Source organism: Manihot esculenta, chromosome 6 (genome assembly GCF_001659605.2).
Source record: "Manihot esculenta cultivar AM560-2 chromosome 6, M.esculenta_v8, whole genome shotgun sequence".
NCBI lineage: Eukaryota > Viridiplantae > Streptophyta > Magnoliopsida > Malpighiales > Euphorbiaceae > Manihot > Manihot esculenta.
Window position 1 is genome coordinate 11,447,079 of NC_035166.2, and position 17,456 is coordinate 11,464,534.

Here is a 17,456-nt window from a genome sequence, read left to right on the forward strand (position 1 = left end):
TCGGCTCTGATACCAAATGTTAGTAATAAAAATTAAAATTACCTAAGGAAGTAAGTGAATTAATTTATCCACACAAATACTCAAATAATTTATTAAAAAAATACTCTTAAATATAAATATTTTCCTGCACACTATAACTCGTAAGAGCTATTTTTAACTTATGTCGTTAGAGTTAAAACTTACTAATTTTTTCTCTTACTTGCTCTCTTTGTTTCTTACAAAAGTTCTATTGCAAATGTAAATAATGATCCCTATTTATAATTGAAAATGGCGGTCCAAGGTAATTTTGCCGACTCCAAATGCATTGAATTTTATAGCTTCAAATGTCACCACATTTAAGTCCACATGAATCTACCAGTTCTTGACAAGTAAAATTTTTTATAGCTAAGTAAATTTTTATGCTAAGAAAATGGTGTTGATTGGCCATTAATATCCTTATTATTGAAGTAAAATCCATATTAGTAAGTGATCAAACTTAATTTAGCCACATTTTAACTATATTACTGTTTAATTACACCATTTTTTAGCTTAATTTATGTTTTTGTAATGTTTTTGCAGAAAAGGAAGAAAATAGAAAGTTGGAGAAAAAGTGCAGAAAAAATTGGGAAATTGATTGGGTCAGAGTGATTTGACCAAATCACCCGCAGGAAACCAAAGCAGAAGGCTAAAGGCAGAAACCTAGAAGTGATTCACAGAAACGATTTGGGCAAGTGATTTGCCCAAATCACCCGCCCAAATCACACTGACGCCAGAGAAACCAACAGCGCGGGAAAGAAGAGCAGAAAATTAAAATTTAAAAGTGGAGAAGTCCAATCCTACTTCAAACACTACAAAGTCAATTCCAAGAGCCACGAGAAGGTCTTTTCACTCAACGAATTGCATTCACAATTAAATACAAAATCAAAAGAGGAATCAAAGACTACAAAAGACCAAGTCAAGTTTAGGATTTCCAATCCCTAATTGGATTAGGATTCTCCATCTATAAAAGGGACAACATCAAAACTAGCAAACATCATCTCTCCACCTTCGGAATCACTGCAGAATCTCGGCAGCAGCCTCTCCATCTTTCTTTTCTTCTTTCTTTTGTGATTTTGTCCACCATGAGTGGCTAAACACCTTCTTTTCTAGTTGAAGTTGGGAAATTTCAGATTTGTGATGAATTGGGAGATTTAAAACTCCATTATTAAACTCTTATTTATTTTCAATATCTATGCAACTTGATCTTTCTATTATTATTGCTTTGCTTTTAGAATCAATTAAGGCCTATTGCTTTTAATTGCATGAGTAATATATTATTTGAATAATTTAGGTCCGTAATTGCTTAGATTGTTTAAACTTAAGTACAATCAATTGCATAATCTAAACTTGACCACGTGGTTGGCAAGGTTAGAATTAGGTTTCTCTAAGTCTTAAGTCAGTTAACAGTTGAAAAGTAAAAAACCCCAAGAACGTTCCTTAACAACTTGTTAACTAGTGTTTGATTAGCGAACATTTTCTAATCATACTAAAACTAAGGAGAAATTTGGATTGTGAGAAGCGTCTTCCACATTCTAAACTAATTTATTGAAGTAAATAGGGGTATCAAAAAGATCAATGATCAATTCTAAATAAGCTGAAATAGATCCATACTTCAATTAAAATTCTTCTCCCATTGATTTACTCATTTATTTAATTACTACTTTCTTTTACTCAGTTGTAACTCTTCAAAACAAACCCCCCTCCTTTTATTTACTTTTGTTATTTATTTGTCCAAGTCATTATTAGGAAAATTCGTAGTGTCAAATCCCTGTGGTTCGACCCTATTGCCACTATCTATAAATTATTTTATTGATTGAAAATAAGTTTATTTTTTACGGCTTCGACAACCGCTATCAAAAATTAGCGCCGTTGCCGGGGATTTGATTTAAACTAACGTATTTTCCCTTTATGACCAGGTCTGGCCGTAAAGACACTCTTCTTTACGATCCGGAGATAGAACGCACCACCAAGAGCTTAAGAAAGCAAACAAACTTGAGAAACCAAGCCTCAAAAGCATCTTCATCTGCAACAGCAACAAGCCGAGTGACCGCCACTCAATCTGCCACCAAGCCATCTGATAGAACTGATATTGCACCTGCTGCAGAATTTACCGCACCAGCAGATTCGCCTACTGCTGCATTTGAACCAGAAATTGAATTCCAGGTTTCTTCAGAAAATTACACAATGGCAGAACCACCTGTTGCATATGAAGAAGTTGAAGCTGAAGCTGAAAACGTGCCCATTCGAGCACCACAGCCATGGGAGAGAACACTCCGAGAGCTAGCTATTCCAGCAGAAGATCAGGCACCACTATGCATTGCCTACCCCCAACTGACAGCACCCTTTGAATTGAAGACAGGTCTGATCCACCTCCTTCCCAAATTTAGAGGCCTGAAAAATGAGGATCATCACAAACACTTGAAGGAATTCCACATTGTGTGCTCAACCATGAGGCCCGAAGGTATTTCAGAAGATCATGTTAAACTCAGAGCCTTTCCTTTTTCCCTCGATGACTATGCCAAGGATTGGCTATTCTACTTACCACCCGGATCCATCACATCATGGGCTGGTATGGTGAGAGCATTCTTGAGCAAGTTCTTTCCAACATCAAAAGCCATTGGCATCCGTCGAGAAATAAGTGATATAAGGCAAAAGCATTCTGAAGGCTTATATGAGTACTGGGAGAGGTTCAAAAGGTTGTGCACAAGCTACCCTCAGCATGATATTTCTGAAAAATCCCTAATCGAATATTTCTATGGAGGTTTACTACCCGCGGAGAGGAAGTTTATTGATGCAGCATGTTGTAATACCCGGCTAGGTCAGGCATCAGAATTCTTACCATCCGGTGGAATTCCGGAATGGCAGAGGTTCTAAAAGGGTAAGAGTGAAGGTTTTCTAAAAGGTTTTTAAGTGGTTCAAAGGTTTGATTCAGAAAAGAGTTAAGTTTTGAGGAGAAGTGGCTTAAGGAGTTTCTGTCATGTTCGGCCCCCGAATGGTAAGTTCGGCCGCCGAAAGTGCCCAATGTTCGGCCCCCGAAGTTTATGTTCGGCCCCCGAAAGTTGCATGGTTTTGCATGCAGTTTCGGCAGCCGAAGCTGAGGTGGTCGGTTAGTTGTGCACACTCCTCAGTCCGTGGTTTGGCCAAGTGTTTACCTCCAGATCATGACCAGAGGTTTGGCCATGTAACGACCCGGAAACCGGTACCACTCAGTAACGGTCCGAACCATCACTGGCACTAGGATCCAGATCGGCTTAAGGCCGCCGGGACCCGTAGCAAGCCGACTATACTCTCTGTGTACCTGATAAATCCCATACATGATACAAAGATACTCAACAATCCTATAAAACTCTGTAGGCTTAACTACTGCTACTCAGATATATCAATCTGAAATGGCCCTCAGGGCCTATACCAGGGACTACTATCTGCTGTGGATCAAGGGATTGAAACCCTTTTACTCTGTAACACAATCCACTGGTATCACATCAAAGCCATACATTAAGCCTAACTCACACATTTCTCATCAAGAAACGTAAAACAGGATTCATGTACAAGGGATTAATCATACATCACACTATAGCAATGATACTAGGAAAAGCACAAGTCTATCCAGTATACGACAGTACATATTTATACACATTACATTACCACTAATCTTTGAGTTACATCATGTCTACTACTTTATTACAACCATACATGCATGCATATCTTCCCTCTGTACTCTTGCTGACTTTAACTTCCCATAGCTATCTCAGAACCTGCAAAACTGGGGTTAAGGGAGTGGGATGAGCTACTACAGCCCAGTGAGGAGGAACAATAAAAACAGTTCATTCATTACATGCTCTCATGAAATGCATCACATCACAAACATATCATCTCAAGGATGAACTTGTCACCAATAGCCCTCAACTACATGTGATAATCTGACCAACTGTGCCAGGGAGACGATGTCATCACCTGGTCTACTCTTATCTCTGCTCTGATATCATAACATGACCAACTGTGCCAGGGAGACGATGTCATCACCTGGTCTACTCTTATCTCTGCTCTGTGCTCTGACTATAGTACCAGGAGCGACCTGGCCTATCCAGGGGCGACCTGGTATGGCTATCTCATGCCATAACTCTGTATCTGCTCTCTATCATGGGCTAAGGATCATCCAACATTCATCCACAGGAACAACAACTTATGCAATGCAGCATATTCGTGAATTCTAATGCAACACAACCTAAGATATAACATGGCAGTATATGATGCATGGATCATGCTAGAATCGTGTCATTTCTCAAGAGAAAATATGTAATTTAGTTCCACTCACCTCTAGCCAATGCTGGCTAACTCTGGGCCAACTCTAACTCTGGAGCCTCCTCGGTTCCTCGGTCCAATCCTACACAGATGGACGTAAATGAGGTACCAAACATACTCTAACATAACTATGAACATCTCTCCAAAAACCCTCTAAAACATCACAAAACATGCATGCAAAACAAGCAAAGGAAGGCTGGACAGGGCACCTTCGGCAGCACCTTCGGCGGCTGAATGTCTCCTCCAGAGACGAAAGTCAGGCATGTTCGGCGGCCTAACTTGGACTTTCGGGGGCCGAACCTGAGTTTAGCCAGAACTCAGTTTCGTGCACAAGGACGCCTGCCAGTCCCTCCATCACCTGTTCAGACCTCAACACATGCATTTAACCCTTCTAAAACATGCATAAACACTTCAACAAGCCTAAGGGAGCTTCAAATAACTTTAAACTCCAACAACAAGCTCACAAGACACACATCAAACATAAAGGATTCATAAACCCTATGATGCACATCTCATGCAAACTCATGCCTAGCTCCCTTTTCCCTTTACAAAACTCATTAAAACATCATAAGAACCATGGATCAACACTTACCTCTTGAAGAACAAAGGCTGAGATGATCCAAACTCAAAGATATGGAGAAACCAAGCTTCAAAAGCTTCAAACTCCAAAACCTTGTTTCAAGCTCACAACTCTTCAAAACAAGGGTAAAACTCATTAAAACCGTGAAAGATTTGAAGAAAAACCATGAAAATACTTTAAGGAGATCAAGACCTCACCTAGGTCAAAAGGAGAGAAGAAACCTCCTCCTTTTTCTGCCACTCGGTGCCCTTATAGATGAGCAACCGCCTCAGGTTCGGCTGCCGAATCGCATGCAAAACCATGCAACCTTCGGGGGCCGAACTTAACCTTCGGGGGCCGAACATTGGGCACTTTCGGCGGCCGAACTTAACATTCGGGGGCCGAACATGGCAAAATGCCTCCTTGGCCATATCTCTTCAAAACTCAATCCTTTTCTACGCTAAACCTTTAAAACACTTGAACATATTTTAGACAACTTTCTCTTACCCTTCCAGAGACCTCTGACATCCTCGAACTCCCCCGGACGGTAGGAATTCCGATGTCTGAATCTAGCCGGGTATTACATTCTTCCCTCCTTTAAAAACATTCGTCCTCGAATGTTAAAACAACAACAATAAACATACAGGGAAACAAGAAGAAAGCCGACCTTCGTAGACACAGATACCCCTGGAGTAAAACTCCCGGGTTGGCTATACTGTCTGACTTTGCTGACCCTTTACTGCTTACGCTGTGTCTACACTAATTATTTACCACTCTTGCTTGTACACAATCGACCTGACTCTTTCATATGACTACTAACTTTCCTTTTCTTTGACTTTTCTCAGCTTATTTACACTACTCTGGTTATACGCACCTTTGCTTCTCTTTACTGAACTCTGACAAAGGAACAATAATCCTCAGGAAAAGCTAGATGCCTTGCCTATAGCTTTGACTCTTTTCTTACTAGAGAACTCGTAGTGTGCTACATCACACATCACACAGATATGCTCCGAAATTGAACTCAGATTACAGAACTTGGCCTCTATGCCGTGTTCTCTTGCACTCAACAATGCTTAGTAGATAATGGGCATGCTTCTCTATTCTTGATTTTTTTTGTATTTGTTTTTTTTTTTTTTTTTTTTTGTTCTGAACTATCCTACGCTTTTGCTGCGCACTCTGATCCTTGCCTGTCTTTATTCTTCTTTACTATACTGGCTTCTTCTCTTTTGATCCCTTCTAACATTACTAGACTATCTCTAGCTCTCTAGCTATCTATTTCTATAGGATAAACTGATAAGCGACATCTGACTGAGGGCAGCTAAGCCTTACCCAGTAAATCCTGTCTTGTATACTCAGAGTCGCTGAGCCGTTTTACCCCTTCCCTCTGGTTTAAACTCTTCATTACAAGCAAAATCTCATCTCTATGCAACTGTTAACTGGCTTTTCTCTCCCTTTCGACAGATAGTTCCCAACTCTCAGATCGATTATAGAAAACAACCGGCTTCTACTAGCTGTTCCTATGGAACACTTATCCTTGGTAGTGAGTTTGTGCAACTATTCACAGTTGTGATAACATCTCAAGGTTTCATCCTCCGTTTCTCACAACGATACTGGAACATTCCAGGGTGTGTGGTACTAAGTCGGATAGAATCCTTTACTACCAAGTGCATATTGTTCTACTATCGCTCTTCAGTCTGTAACTGCTTTTCTAACTCTTATAGGTTTCAACTCTTACATGCTACAGGTATCATTCCAAAGGAAAAGGTGAAGATGCATCTAGTCTCCATTCTCACTTAACTTTCAAACTCTACTGGGTTTACTAATGGTAAACCTGCTAACTCGTCTGGGCTAACATATAACACTCTTTCTCTTTTCCTGTCTATGAATACTGAGGCTGGTTCCCTGACCTGGCTATGCGCTCAAACAAGAGCAAGAAAACTCCTGACTAACTTCCCTAACGAATTCACGAGCCTGTAGGGTTGATATCAAACTGCTGGGTATGCTAAACTGTCCCCCTCTAAGGACTAACTCTGACCCATCCGAGCCTCTGAACTCTGAACTGTCCTACCTTGTCTTTGCAGACTTAGGTAGTACCTCAAGTAGCTAGCCAATCCGCCCTAGGGTGACATCATCAGTCACCCCTAGAACCATAAGGTCAGCTGGACGGCATCTACTACTCTCAACAAACTCTGAACTGAACCGACAGACTGACTCTGCCATAGATGAATCACACTCTTGGGCCCTCTGACCCAAAGAGAACACGCTACGCCAGAAGTTATCAACCCCTCCTCTATTTATGGCTCTCAAAACAACAGGGAAAGAAACATCAGGGTCCACTAAAATCTACACATCTGAACACCCGCAAGTGAACGTATCGGACATCACCGTGTTCGATGTGTTAGCCTCCTACTGAGTCAGGATGAAGATCCAAGCTAAAGCTAATGAATCTTCCCTCGGGAACCGACCAAAGAAAAGGAGAACTCTCTTCTCTTGCCTCAACCCCTGTCCTAAAACATGGCTAGAGCTACAGGCTGAGTTACACTACTAGAAGTCATCTGCTGGGACTGTGCCAATCAGGGCCGCAGTAGGACACTCACATAACATGAGTCCTTCCTGCTCGCATCTATACATGCCGTAGTCCCATACCAATAGACTACTTTCGTGTACACTCCACACCTCACGCATCCAGAACTATCTGAACCAGAGCTCATCGCCATCTAATCCCAGACCAAACTGAACTTTCCTTCTACACTTTCGTCCTTTACCTTTACTCTATTCTATTCTTTCTCTGCTCTATCTTATCTCATTTACTCTTTTCTTTGCTTACTTTTCTCTTTCTTACTTTTATTCTTTTTCTTACTCTTCACTTTCTTACGCTATTTCCTTACTTGAGGTCTACACTCAGAGCTGAGAGATCACTCTCTCTCTACCTGGATTTCAAATCCACGGCTAGAGCTCTCGAGCTTTTCCTGGCTGACTAATCTTTCACGACTCACTGAACTTTTGTCGCTGAACATCTAACTCTATTCCACTTTACTTTTCTCACATCCACTGCTAATCTAGTAAGATCCAGAAAACCATACACATCAGAACACGCAAAAATGAGCTTACCTGGCACCACTGTGTTTAGTGTGTCTGTCTCTGGCTGAATCTGGGTGAAAATCCGAGCCGAAACTAACGGACTTCCACTTAAGGAACCTCCTGAAGAAGGGACTACCCCTCTTTCTCTACCTCTGCCCTGCACCGAGGCTGGAGCTTCTGGTGGAATTATATTGTCTGCGGATGTCTGTGGGAACTGTGCTGACATGACCGTAATGGGACACTCTCGTGCCATGTGCCCCTCCTGTCCGCACCTGAAACATGCTGTTGTCCCAGCCCGACATACGCCTTTGTGCCTCCTACCGCACTTCACACATCTAGAACTATCCCAACCAGAACTCGAACCCTCGCGAAAACCCATGCCAAACTGTACCCTATTCCAGAACTCTCTTTTCTTTGACCCTTTCAGGCCTCTCACTTTCTTTTTATTCTTTGCAGCAGCCTCACCCAAAGGAAAACGATCACTAGTCTCTGGGTAAGTTTCTACACTCATGTTTTCTGTCTGCTCAGGCTGCGCAAAGTCACTCTCCTTACGCTCCCTTGGGCTCTCTGGACAAACCCATCCTGTAAACTCTGAAGCAAACTGCTCCCAGGATAAGCGTTCTACCCTCGGGTCCACATGCTGGGTGAACCATTCCCTTGCCTTCTCACATTTCAATGTAACCCCTGCCATCTGTATGGCTCTACTCTCATTAGCTCCCAACTCATCGGTTATCAGCTTAACCATTCTAAGATACTCAACAGGGTCATCACCAGTCTCAAATGTGGGAACATCCAACCTCAAATAAGCTGTCATCTGCACCATACTTTCCCCAGGTGAACTAGACTTGGGTGTTTGGACAATTGGGGCTACTGGTTCTCCTGGTGGTGGAGGAGATGCAACATGCCCTAGGTTAGGGTTTACTGACCCTGGGTAACAAAAGAAGGGTGGAAACATGGTATACTGTGAATATGACGGGTAAAAGGAAGGATAAGGCATAAAGGTGGGATATGGGTTATATCTAGGAAACTCTGATGTCCCTCTCATCGGGTACTCTGCCCCCCACTGATAGGGTGGATACTGAGGTGGAACAAACCTCGAGGCCTGAGTGCCTCCTTGGGACTCACCCATATCTCTTCCCAACCTACTTCTACTAAAGCTATCATCTCTCCTCTGCTCATCCTCCTCTCCTTCTCTCCGATACCCTGACATACTACTCTGAACAACTCCCCTTCTACTCTCATCAACAGACCTTCTAGGGTCCCTTGATGTACCTTCTCTGCTTAAACGATCTGATATTGTCCTTTGCAGAACAGGGAGATGGACATCCCTGTCCTCATCCTCCGGCGGAGCTCCTGTCAATCTAGCAGATCGACGAGTTCCTCTCATCCTGCCTCTGAAAAAGCACAACAGCACACACAATATCATCAAATGATCCATGTGAAAACACATGAATCCTTAGCACATATCAAACATATCAATAATGCACATGCAACTCATCATGGCATTCCACATCAGCATGCAAGACAGGACTCCACATCCTATCCTAGTGGACATGATTTTAACTTATTGTGCTTTCCTTCCTATACAAGACAACACCTCTTTCCGATGTGGGATATCCCAACACACCGTACTCTTGAGGCCCTATGCTCTGATACCAATCTGTAACGACCCGGAAACCGGTACCACTCAGTAACGGTCCGAACCATCACTGGCACTAGGATCCAGATCGGCTTAAGGCCGTCGGGACCCGTAGCAAGCCGACTATACTCTCTGTGTACCTGATAAATCCCATACATGATACAAAGATACTCAACAATCCTGTAAAACTCTGTAGGCTTAACTACTGCTACTCAGATATATCAATCTGAAATGGCCCTCAGGGCCTATACCAGGGACTACTATCTGCTGTGGATCAAGGGATTGAAACCCTTTTACTCTGTAACACAATCCACTGGTATCACATCAAAGCCATACATTAAGCCTAACTCACACATTTCTCATCAAGAAACGTAAAACAGGATTCATGTACAAGGGATTAATCATACATCACACTATAGCAATGATACTAGGAAAAGCACAAGTCTATCCAGTATACGACAGTACATATTTATACACATTACATTACCACTAATCTTTGAGTTACATCATGTCCACTACTTTATTACAACCATACATGCATGCATATCTTCCCTCTGTACTCTTGCTGACTTTAACTTCCCATAGCTATCTCAGAACCTGCAAAACTGGGGTTAAGGGAGTGGGATGAGCTACTACAGCCCAGTGAGGAGGAACAATAAAAACAGTTCATTCATTACATGCTCTCATGAAATGCATCACATCACAAACATATCATCTCAAGGATGAACTTGTCACCAATAGCCCTCAACTACATGTGATAATCTGACCAACTGTGCCAGGGAGACGATGTCATCACCTGGTCTACTCTTATCTCTGCTCTGATATCATAACATGACCAACTGTGCCAGGGAGACGATGTCATCACCTGGTCTACTCTTATCTCTGCTCTGTGCTCTGACTATAGTACCAGGAGCGACCTGGCCTATCCAGGGGCGACCTGGTATGGCTATCTCATGCCATAACTCTGTATCTGCTCTCTATCATGGGCTAAGGATCATCCAACATTCATCCACAGGAACAACAACTTATGCAATGCAGCATATTCATGAATTCTAATGCAACACAACCTAAGATATAACATGGCAGTATATGATGCATGGATCATGCTAGAATCGTGTCATTTCTCAAGAGAAAATATGTAATTTAGTTCCACTCACCTCTAGCCAATGCTGGCTAACTCTGGGCCAACTCTAACTCTGGAGCCTCCTCGGTTCCTCGGTCCAATCCTACACAGATGGACGTAAATGAGGTACCAAACATACTCTAACATAACTATGAACATCTCTCCAAAAACCCTCTAAAACATCACAAAACATGCATGCAAAACAAGCAAAGGAAGGCTGGACAGGGCACCTTCGGCAGCACCTTCGGCGGCCGAATGTCTCCTCCAGAGACGAAAGTCAGGCATGTTCGGCGGCCTAACTTGGACTTTCGGGGGCCGAACCTGAGTTTAGCCAGAACTCAGTTTCGTGCACAAGGACGCCTGCCAGTCCCTCCATCACCTGTTCAGACCTCAACACATGCATTTAACCCTTCTAAAACATGCATAAACACTTCAACAAGCCTAAGGGAGCTTCAAATAACTTTAAACTCCAACAACAAGCTCACAAGACACACATCAAACATAAAGGATTCATAAACCCTATGATGCACATCTCATGCAAACTCATGCCTAGCTCCCTTTTCCCTTTACAAAACTCATTAAAACATCATAAGAACCATGAATCAACACTTACCTCTTGAAGAACAAAGGCTGAGATGATCCAAACTCAAAGATATGGAGAAACCAAGCTTCAAAAGCTTCAAACTCCAAAACCTTGTTTCAAGCTCACAACTCTTCAAAACAAGGGTAAAACTCATTAAAACCGTGAAAGATTTGAAGAAAAACCATGAAAATACTTTAAGGAGATCAAGACCTCACCTAGGTCAAAAGGAGAGAAGAAACCTCCTCCTTTTTCTGCCACTCGGTGCCCTTATAGATGAGCAACCGCCTCAGGTTCGGCTGCCGAATCGCATGCAAAACCATGCAACCTTCGGGGGCCGAACTTAACCTTCGGGGGCTGAACATTGGGCACTTTCGGCGGCCGAACTTAACATTCGGGGGCCGAACATGGCAAAATGCCTCCTTGGCCATATCTCTTCAAAACTCAATCCTTTTCTACGCTAAACCTTTAAAACACTTGAACATATTTTAGACAACTTTCTCTTACCCTTCCAGAGACCTCTGACATCCTCGAACTCCCCCGGACGGTAGGAATTCCGATGTCTGAATCTAGCCGGGTATTACAGGCCACGTCTCCCTTGACTCATCTGCAAGCTTTAATCAGCTTATGCAGAGGGTTGGTCTTTGCAAAAGGGGTTGAACGTTTTTGAGAGAAAAGAAGAGTTGTGAGGGTTTGAAGCTTTGGAGGAGGAGTTGCTGAGTTGGCTGTTCCTCTTCTGTTTTCAAGAGGTAAGGGAAGTCTTTAAACTTGTTTTAATGATTTATAACAGCTTTTAAAGAGGTTAAGGGGAGAGTTATGTATATAGGTTTAGTTTTGATGTTTTAATGGTGTAAATATGTATATGTGTTCTAGTTGCTGTGTTGTTGGGGTTAGTAGGTAGTTTTGGACCCCTTGGTTCATATACCTGAGTATATGTGAGTGAAGGAGGAGGTATGCATGTATGGAGTGGGGTTGGTGCTTGGCAGGCTTGTTCATGCACGAAGCTGAGTTCTGGATGAACTCAGGTTCGGCCGCCGAAGGGAGGATTCGGCCGCCGAACCCCTTGTGGAGGCAGGTTCGGCTGCCTAAGGTTGCTTCCGAAAGAATGGACTTTCGGCTCTGTCATGCACATTCGGCCGCCGAAGGTGCCGCCGAAGGTGCTCTGTCCAGCCTTCTTTTGCATGTTTATGTGATTGTTTTCAGAGGTTCAGAGGGGATTATAGGGGATTGTTTAAGAGTTAATAAGAGTATGTTTGACACCTCATTCGAGTCCATTTGTATAGGATTGGACCCGACAGTTCAGGGAGGTTGTCAGGATTAGCAGTTGCAGCGTCAGTCAGGTTTCTGCTTGAGGAGCAGAGGTGAGTAGAACTAAACTTAATCTTTTATTGTAAGAAAATGGAATGTATGAAGCATAGTCCATGCATCATGAATGTTATGATATGTATTAGGGTGATTGCATTAGAATCACGAAGATGGTGCATTGCATTATTCATTGATAGTGGGAATTGGACCAAGGCGACATCAATAGCCCTTAGAGGGAGTTTTGAGGTCATGTCTAATTCTAGATGATTGGACCCAGGCGACATCAATAGCCCGTCGAGGGAGTTTTGAAGTCATGTCCAATCAATGATGTGGAAATTATGAGTTGTGTTGCATTTTCATAAAAGATGTGTATGAATGAACTATTTTTAGTGTTTCTACTCACTGGGCTTTAGAAGCTCATCCCTTTCCCTTAATCCCAGTTTTGCAGGTTCAGTATAGCAGGGAAAGTCAGCAACAGCAGAGTGGTGACTAGAAGACTGCATGTGTAATAGCTTAGTATGGACATGATGTAAATAAAAGAAATATATGTAAAGGCATGTAATAGCTAGTATGTCAGTATGATATGGTTTAGAATGTGCTTTGCCTAGTGTTTGTTTATCCCTTGTATATGCATGTATCCTGTTTTCAGTTTCTTGATGAGAACTGTGTCAAAACAGACTTAATCAATGTTGTGTTTCGAAAACCCAGTGAAGGATAACTGTGAGGGAAGATAGGGTTTCATTCCCTTGACCCAAGACCAGTGCAAAGGAAAGACCAGGTTTGATTCCTGTGATCCACAGAGTAGACCATTAGAGAAAACCAGGTTTGATTCCTGTGACTCTATGGTAGCCAAGTTAACTTATGATATGCTGACCCTTACAGAGTGGGTTCTATGCTGCAGAGCGCATAGGGTATGGAGGTTACTTGGTAAAGCATCACTGGTGTATTATAGATAGCCCGAGGGCTAGTTCAGATTGGTATATCTGAGCATTTTGGTTCATATGATTGAACCTACAGAGAGTGTTTTGAAAGGTTAAGTCTGGTTGTTTAATAGCAACGTTTTAACAGTTAATAGTCCAGTCGGATCATGTATGGGATTTTAACAGCTACACAGAGTTCAGGATAGGCTTACTACGGGTCTAGGCGGCCTTAAGGCGATCTGGATCCTAGTGCCGAGCGGTTCGGACCGTGACAAAGAGGGTACCGGTTTCCGGGCTGTTACAGATGGTATCAGAGCATAGGGCCTCATAAGTACGGTGTGTTGAGCATTTTTGTTCAAGGCTTAGAGATATCTCACATCGGAAAGAGGTTGGTCTAGAGGTTATAGAAAGGCAAAGCACAATAAGTTAAATTATGTCCACTGAGCTAGGAAGTTTGTTGCATGCTGATGTGAAATGCCATGCTGGATGCTATGCATGTATATGTTCTATGTTCATGTGTCTTTCATATGAACTATATGTGTGCTAATGTTTGCTTATTTGTGTTTTGTGTTTTCAGAGCTAAGATGAGTGGAATTAGTCCTCAGAGTGATTCAGATCCGTCGGAAGGGTCTTTTGATGATAGTAAAGAAGGAATGAATCTAGAATCAGAAAACAGGAGAGAGCTAGAAGTGGCTGTGCAAAGAAGGGATGTAGGTGTACAGGTGAATGTAGATGAAGAGACTTTAGAGGATACTCAGACCAAGGATTCTAGGATAGGAGAGAATGAATCCTCCACCTGGAGTACAGCTACCTGGAAAGGAGCAAAGTGGGGGAAAGCGACAAAGAAAAAGGTTAGGGGCCTTAAAGGGTCAAAGAAGAATACAATAGGGACTAGTGGTGCTGGTCCAAGTTCTGGTATAGGCAAGCCACAATGTTTGAGGTGTGGTAGATTGCATAAGGGAATCTGTCTGGCAGGAACAATAGGATGTTATCGATGTGGACAGAAGGGGCATGTGATTCGTGAGTGTCGTATGATGCCTTGGATGGTTCGGTCCCAGCGGACTGTTTCAGGTAGAAAGGTTCAGCAGGGAATAGCACCCTCAGATCCAGTGGTGCCAGGTATGCTCTTTTTGAGAGTTTTGATGTATATGTTTGTTTTTGTGGATCCTAGTCGGATTGAAAGTAATAGAATGGAATAGAATTACATGTTCAGAGTAACAGGTAAAGAGATGGAGAGTTAGAGAAAAGTTAATAGCTAAGAGTTAAAGACATAGAGTATCAGAAAAGAGTTAAAGAGAGAGTTGTGGTATAAGATGCTATGTTTCAGGTTTCTCCTAATCCCAGGCATAGTGAGAATGGTTCTCTCAAGTAAGAAGTAAAGGTAAGTAAGATAAAAGCAGAAAGAAAAGTGGGATCGATCAGAAAAAAAAAAAAACAACAAAACAGTTTAGCGTTAGTCTGGGAAGAGGTGGTAGTTGAGGCAGAGGAAAAGGTCAGTCTTTTCTTCAGTGGATTCCCGAGAGAAGTTCCATTTGCTTTAGCTTGGATCTTCACCCTGACTCAGTAAGAGGCTGTTACATCACACACGGTGACGTCAGGTGCGTTCACGTGAAAGTATTGAGATGTGTCTGCTAGTTGTTTTGAACCCCAGTGTCTTCGCTTTTCTTGTTGCTTAGTGAGCCGATGACAGCATGGGTTTGGTGACTTCTGGGCTTAGAGTGGTTTTCTTGGGTCAATGGACCTGAGTGTGATCCATCTGAGATAGAGTCAGTCAGTTCAGTTCAGAGTTTGTGGTGAGTAGATGCAATCCAACTGACCTTATGGTTCTAGAGGTGACTGTATGACGTCCTTCTAGGGCGGATTGATGCATTACTCATGGTACTACCTGTGTCCATAGAGACAAGGTGGGGAAATTGGATGGGTCAGGCAGTCCTTTAGGGGGACAGAGTATAGGTGCCTAGCAGTTGATATCAGTCCTACAGGCTCATCGTTATACAGGAAAGGTTGTCAGCGGGTTCTCTTAGCTCTTGTGAGCAAGTTTGTCAGGACAGGGAATCAGCCTCAGTGCCTTTTCTAGTGCGTACTAGATGTTTCCCAGGTAGGCTGTCAGGTTTACCATCTGTCAGGGAGGTAGGATTGGAATGAGAATGGTATCTGGACGCGGAACCATTGCTTCCTCTCTTTCCTCTACAGAATGGCACCTGCAGAGAGAAAGCTAAGAATAGTCAGGATAGTGGAAAAGAGGCTTGGTAGTTAAGGGTTTTATCTGACTTAGTACCTCACCCGCGTATATGCACAAGTTGGTGTGGGAAACGAACGATGAATCCTTAAGGTTTTGCGCTGATAGGTTAATAAGATCAGTGAGTGCAAGCTGGTAAGTAAGTACCACGTTTTCCTTGTTAGGATTGATGATCTTTAGCGGCTCTGATAAAAGTTGTTTATGGTTTTGGTGTGATCAAAGTTTTGAATGCTACCAGTTGAGAGTTGGGAATGAAAGGTTAGAAAAGAGGTTGGGTAAGAAAAGATAAAGAGAAAAAGGAATAAGGATCAGCATAGCGCAGCGAAAGCTGTAGAGTTCCGACAAAGAGTTTGCAGTATGGACTCAACTCAGGAAAATAGAGATTCAGGAATTCTCTCTTTCGAGAGAAGTGGTAGGCTTTATATGTTTATTTGTTTGTTTTTAACATTCGAGGACGAATGTTTTGTAAGGGGGGAAGAATGTAATACCCGGCTAGGTCAGGCATCAGAATTCTTACCATCCGGTGGAATTCCGGAATGGCAGAGGTTCTAGAAGGGTAAGAGTGAAGGTTTTCTAAAAGGTTTTTAAGTGGTTCAAAGGTTTGATTCAGAAAAGAGTTAAGTTTTGAGGAGAAGTGGCTTAAGGAGTTTCTGTCATGTTCGGCCCCCGAATGGTAAGTTCGGCCGCCGAAAGTGCCCAATGTTCGGCCCCCGAAGTTTATGTTCGGCCTCCGAAAGTTGCATGGTTTTGCATGCAGTTTCGGCAGCCGAAGCTGAGGTGGTCGGTTAGTTGTGCACACTCCTCAGTCCGTGGTTTGGCCAGGTGTTTACCTCCAGATCATGACCAGAGGTTTGGCCACGTCTCCCTTGACTCATCTGCAAGCTTTAATCAGCTTATGCAGAGGGTTGGTCTTTTGCAAAAGGGGTTGAACGTTTTTGAGAGAAAAGAAGAGTTGTGAGGGTTTGAAGCTTTGGAGGAGGAGTTGCTGAGTTGGCTGTTCCTCTTCTGTTTTCAAGAGGTAAGGGAAGTCTTTAAACTTGTTTTAATGATTTATAACAGCTTTTAAAGAGGTTAAGGGGAGAGTTATGTATATAGGTTTAGTTTTGATGTTTTAATGGTGTAAATATGTATATGTGTTCTAGTTGCTGTGTTGTTGGGGTTAGTAGGTAGTTTTGGACCCCTTGGTTCATATACCTGAGTATATGTGAGTGAAGGAGGAGGTATGCATGTATGGAGTGGGGTTGGTGCTTGGCAGGCTTGTTCATGCACGAAGCTGAGTTCTGGATGAACTCAGGTTCGGCCGCCGAAGGGAGGATTCGGCCGCCGAACCCCTTGTGGAGGCAGGTTCGGCTGCCTAAGGTTGCTTCCGAAAGAATGGACTTTCGGCTCTGTCATGCACATTCGGCCGCCGAAGGTGCCGCCGAAGGTGCTCTGTCCAGCCTTCTTTTGCATGTTTATGTGATTGTTTTCAGAGGTTCAGAGGGGATTATAGGGGATTGTTTAAGAGTTAATAAGAGTATGTTTGACACCTCATTCGAGTCCATTTGTATAGGATTGGACCCGACAGTTCAGGGAGGTTGTCAGGATTAGCAGTTGCAGCGTCAGTCAGGTTTCTGCTTGAGGAGCAGAGGTGAGTAGAACTAAACTTAATCTTTTATTGTAAGAAAATGGAATGTATGAAGCATAGTCC

At 42.8% G+C, this 17,456-nt stretch overlaps 1 protein-coding gene across 1 annotated transcript in view; it reads left to right on the forward strand.

Moving 5' to 3' along the window:
* Positions 1-267: 267 nt before the first annotated feature.
* Positions 268-17,456, forward strand: part of LOC110617833 — a gene marked incomplete at its 3' end in the record, with an annotated part of 55,984 nt that continues 38,795 nt past the window's right edge. Inside the window, exons 1-2 of the mRNA XM_043957752.1 lie at positions 268-280; positions 1,949-2,779. Of these exons, the coding sequence (XP_043813687.1) occupies positions 268-280; positions 1,949-2,779 (844 nt within the window). The remainder of the gene's footprint in view (positions 281-1,948; positions 2,780-17,456) is intronic.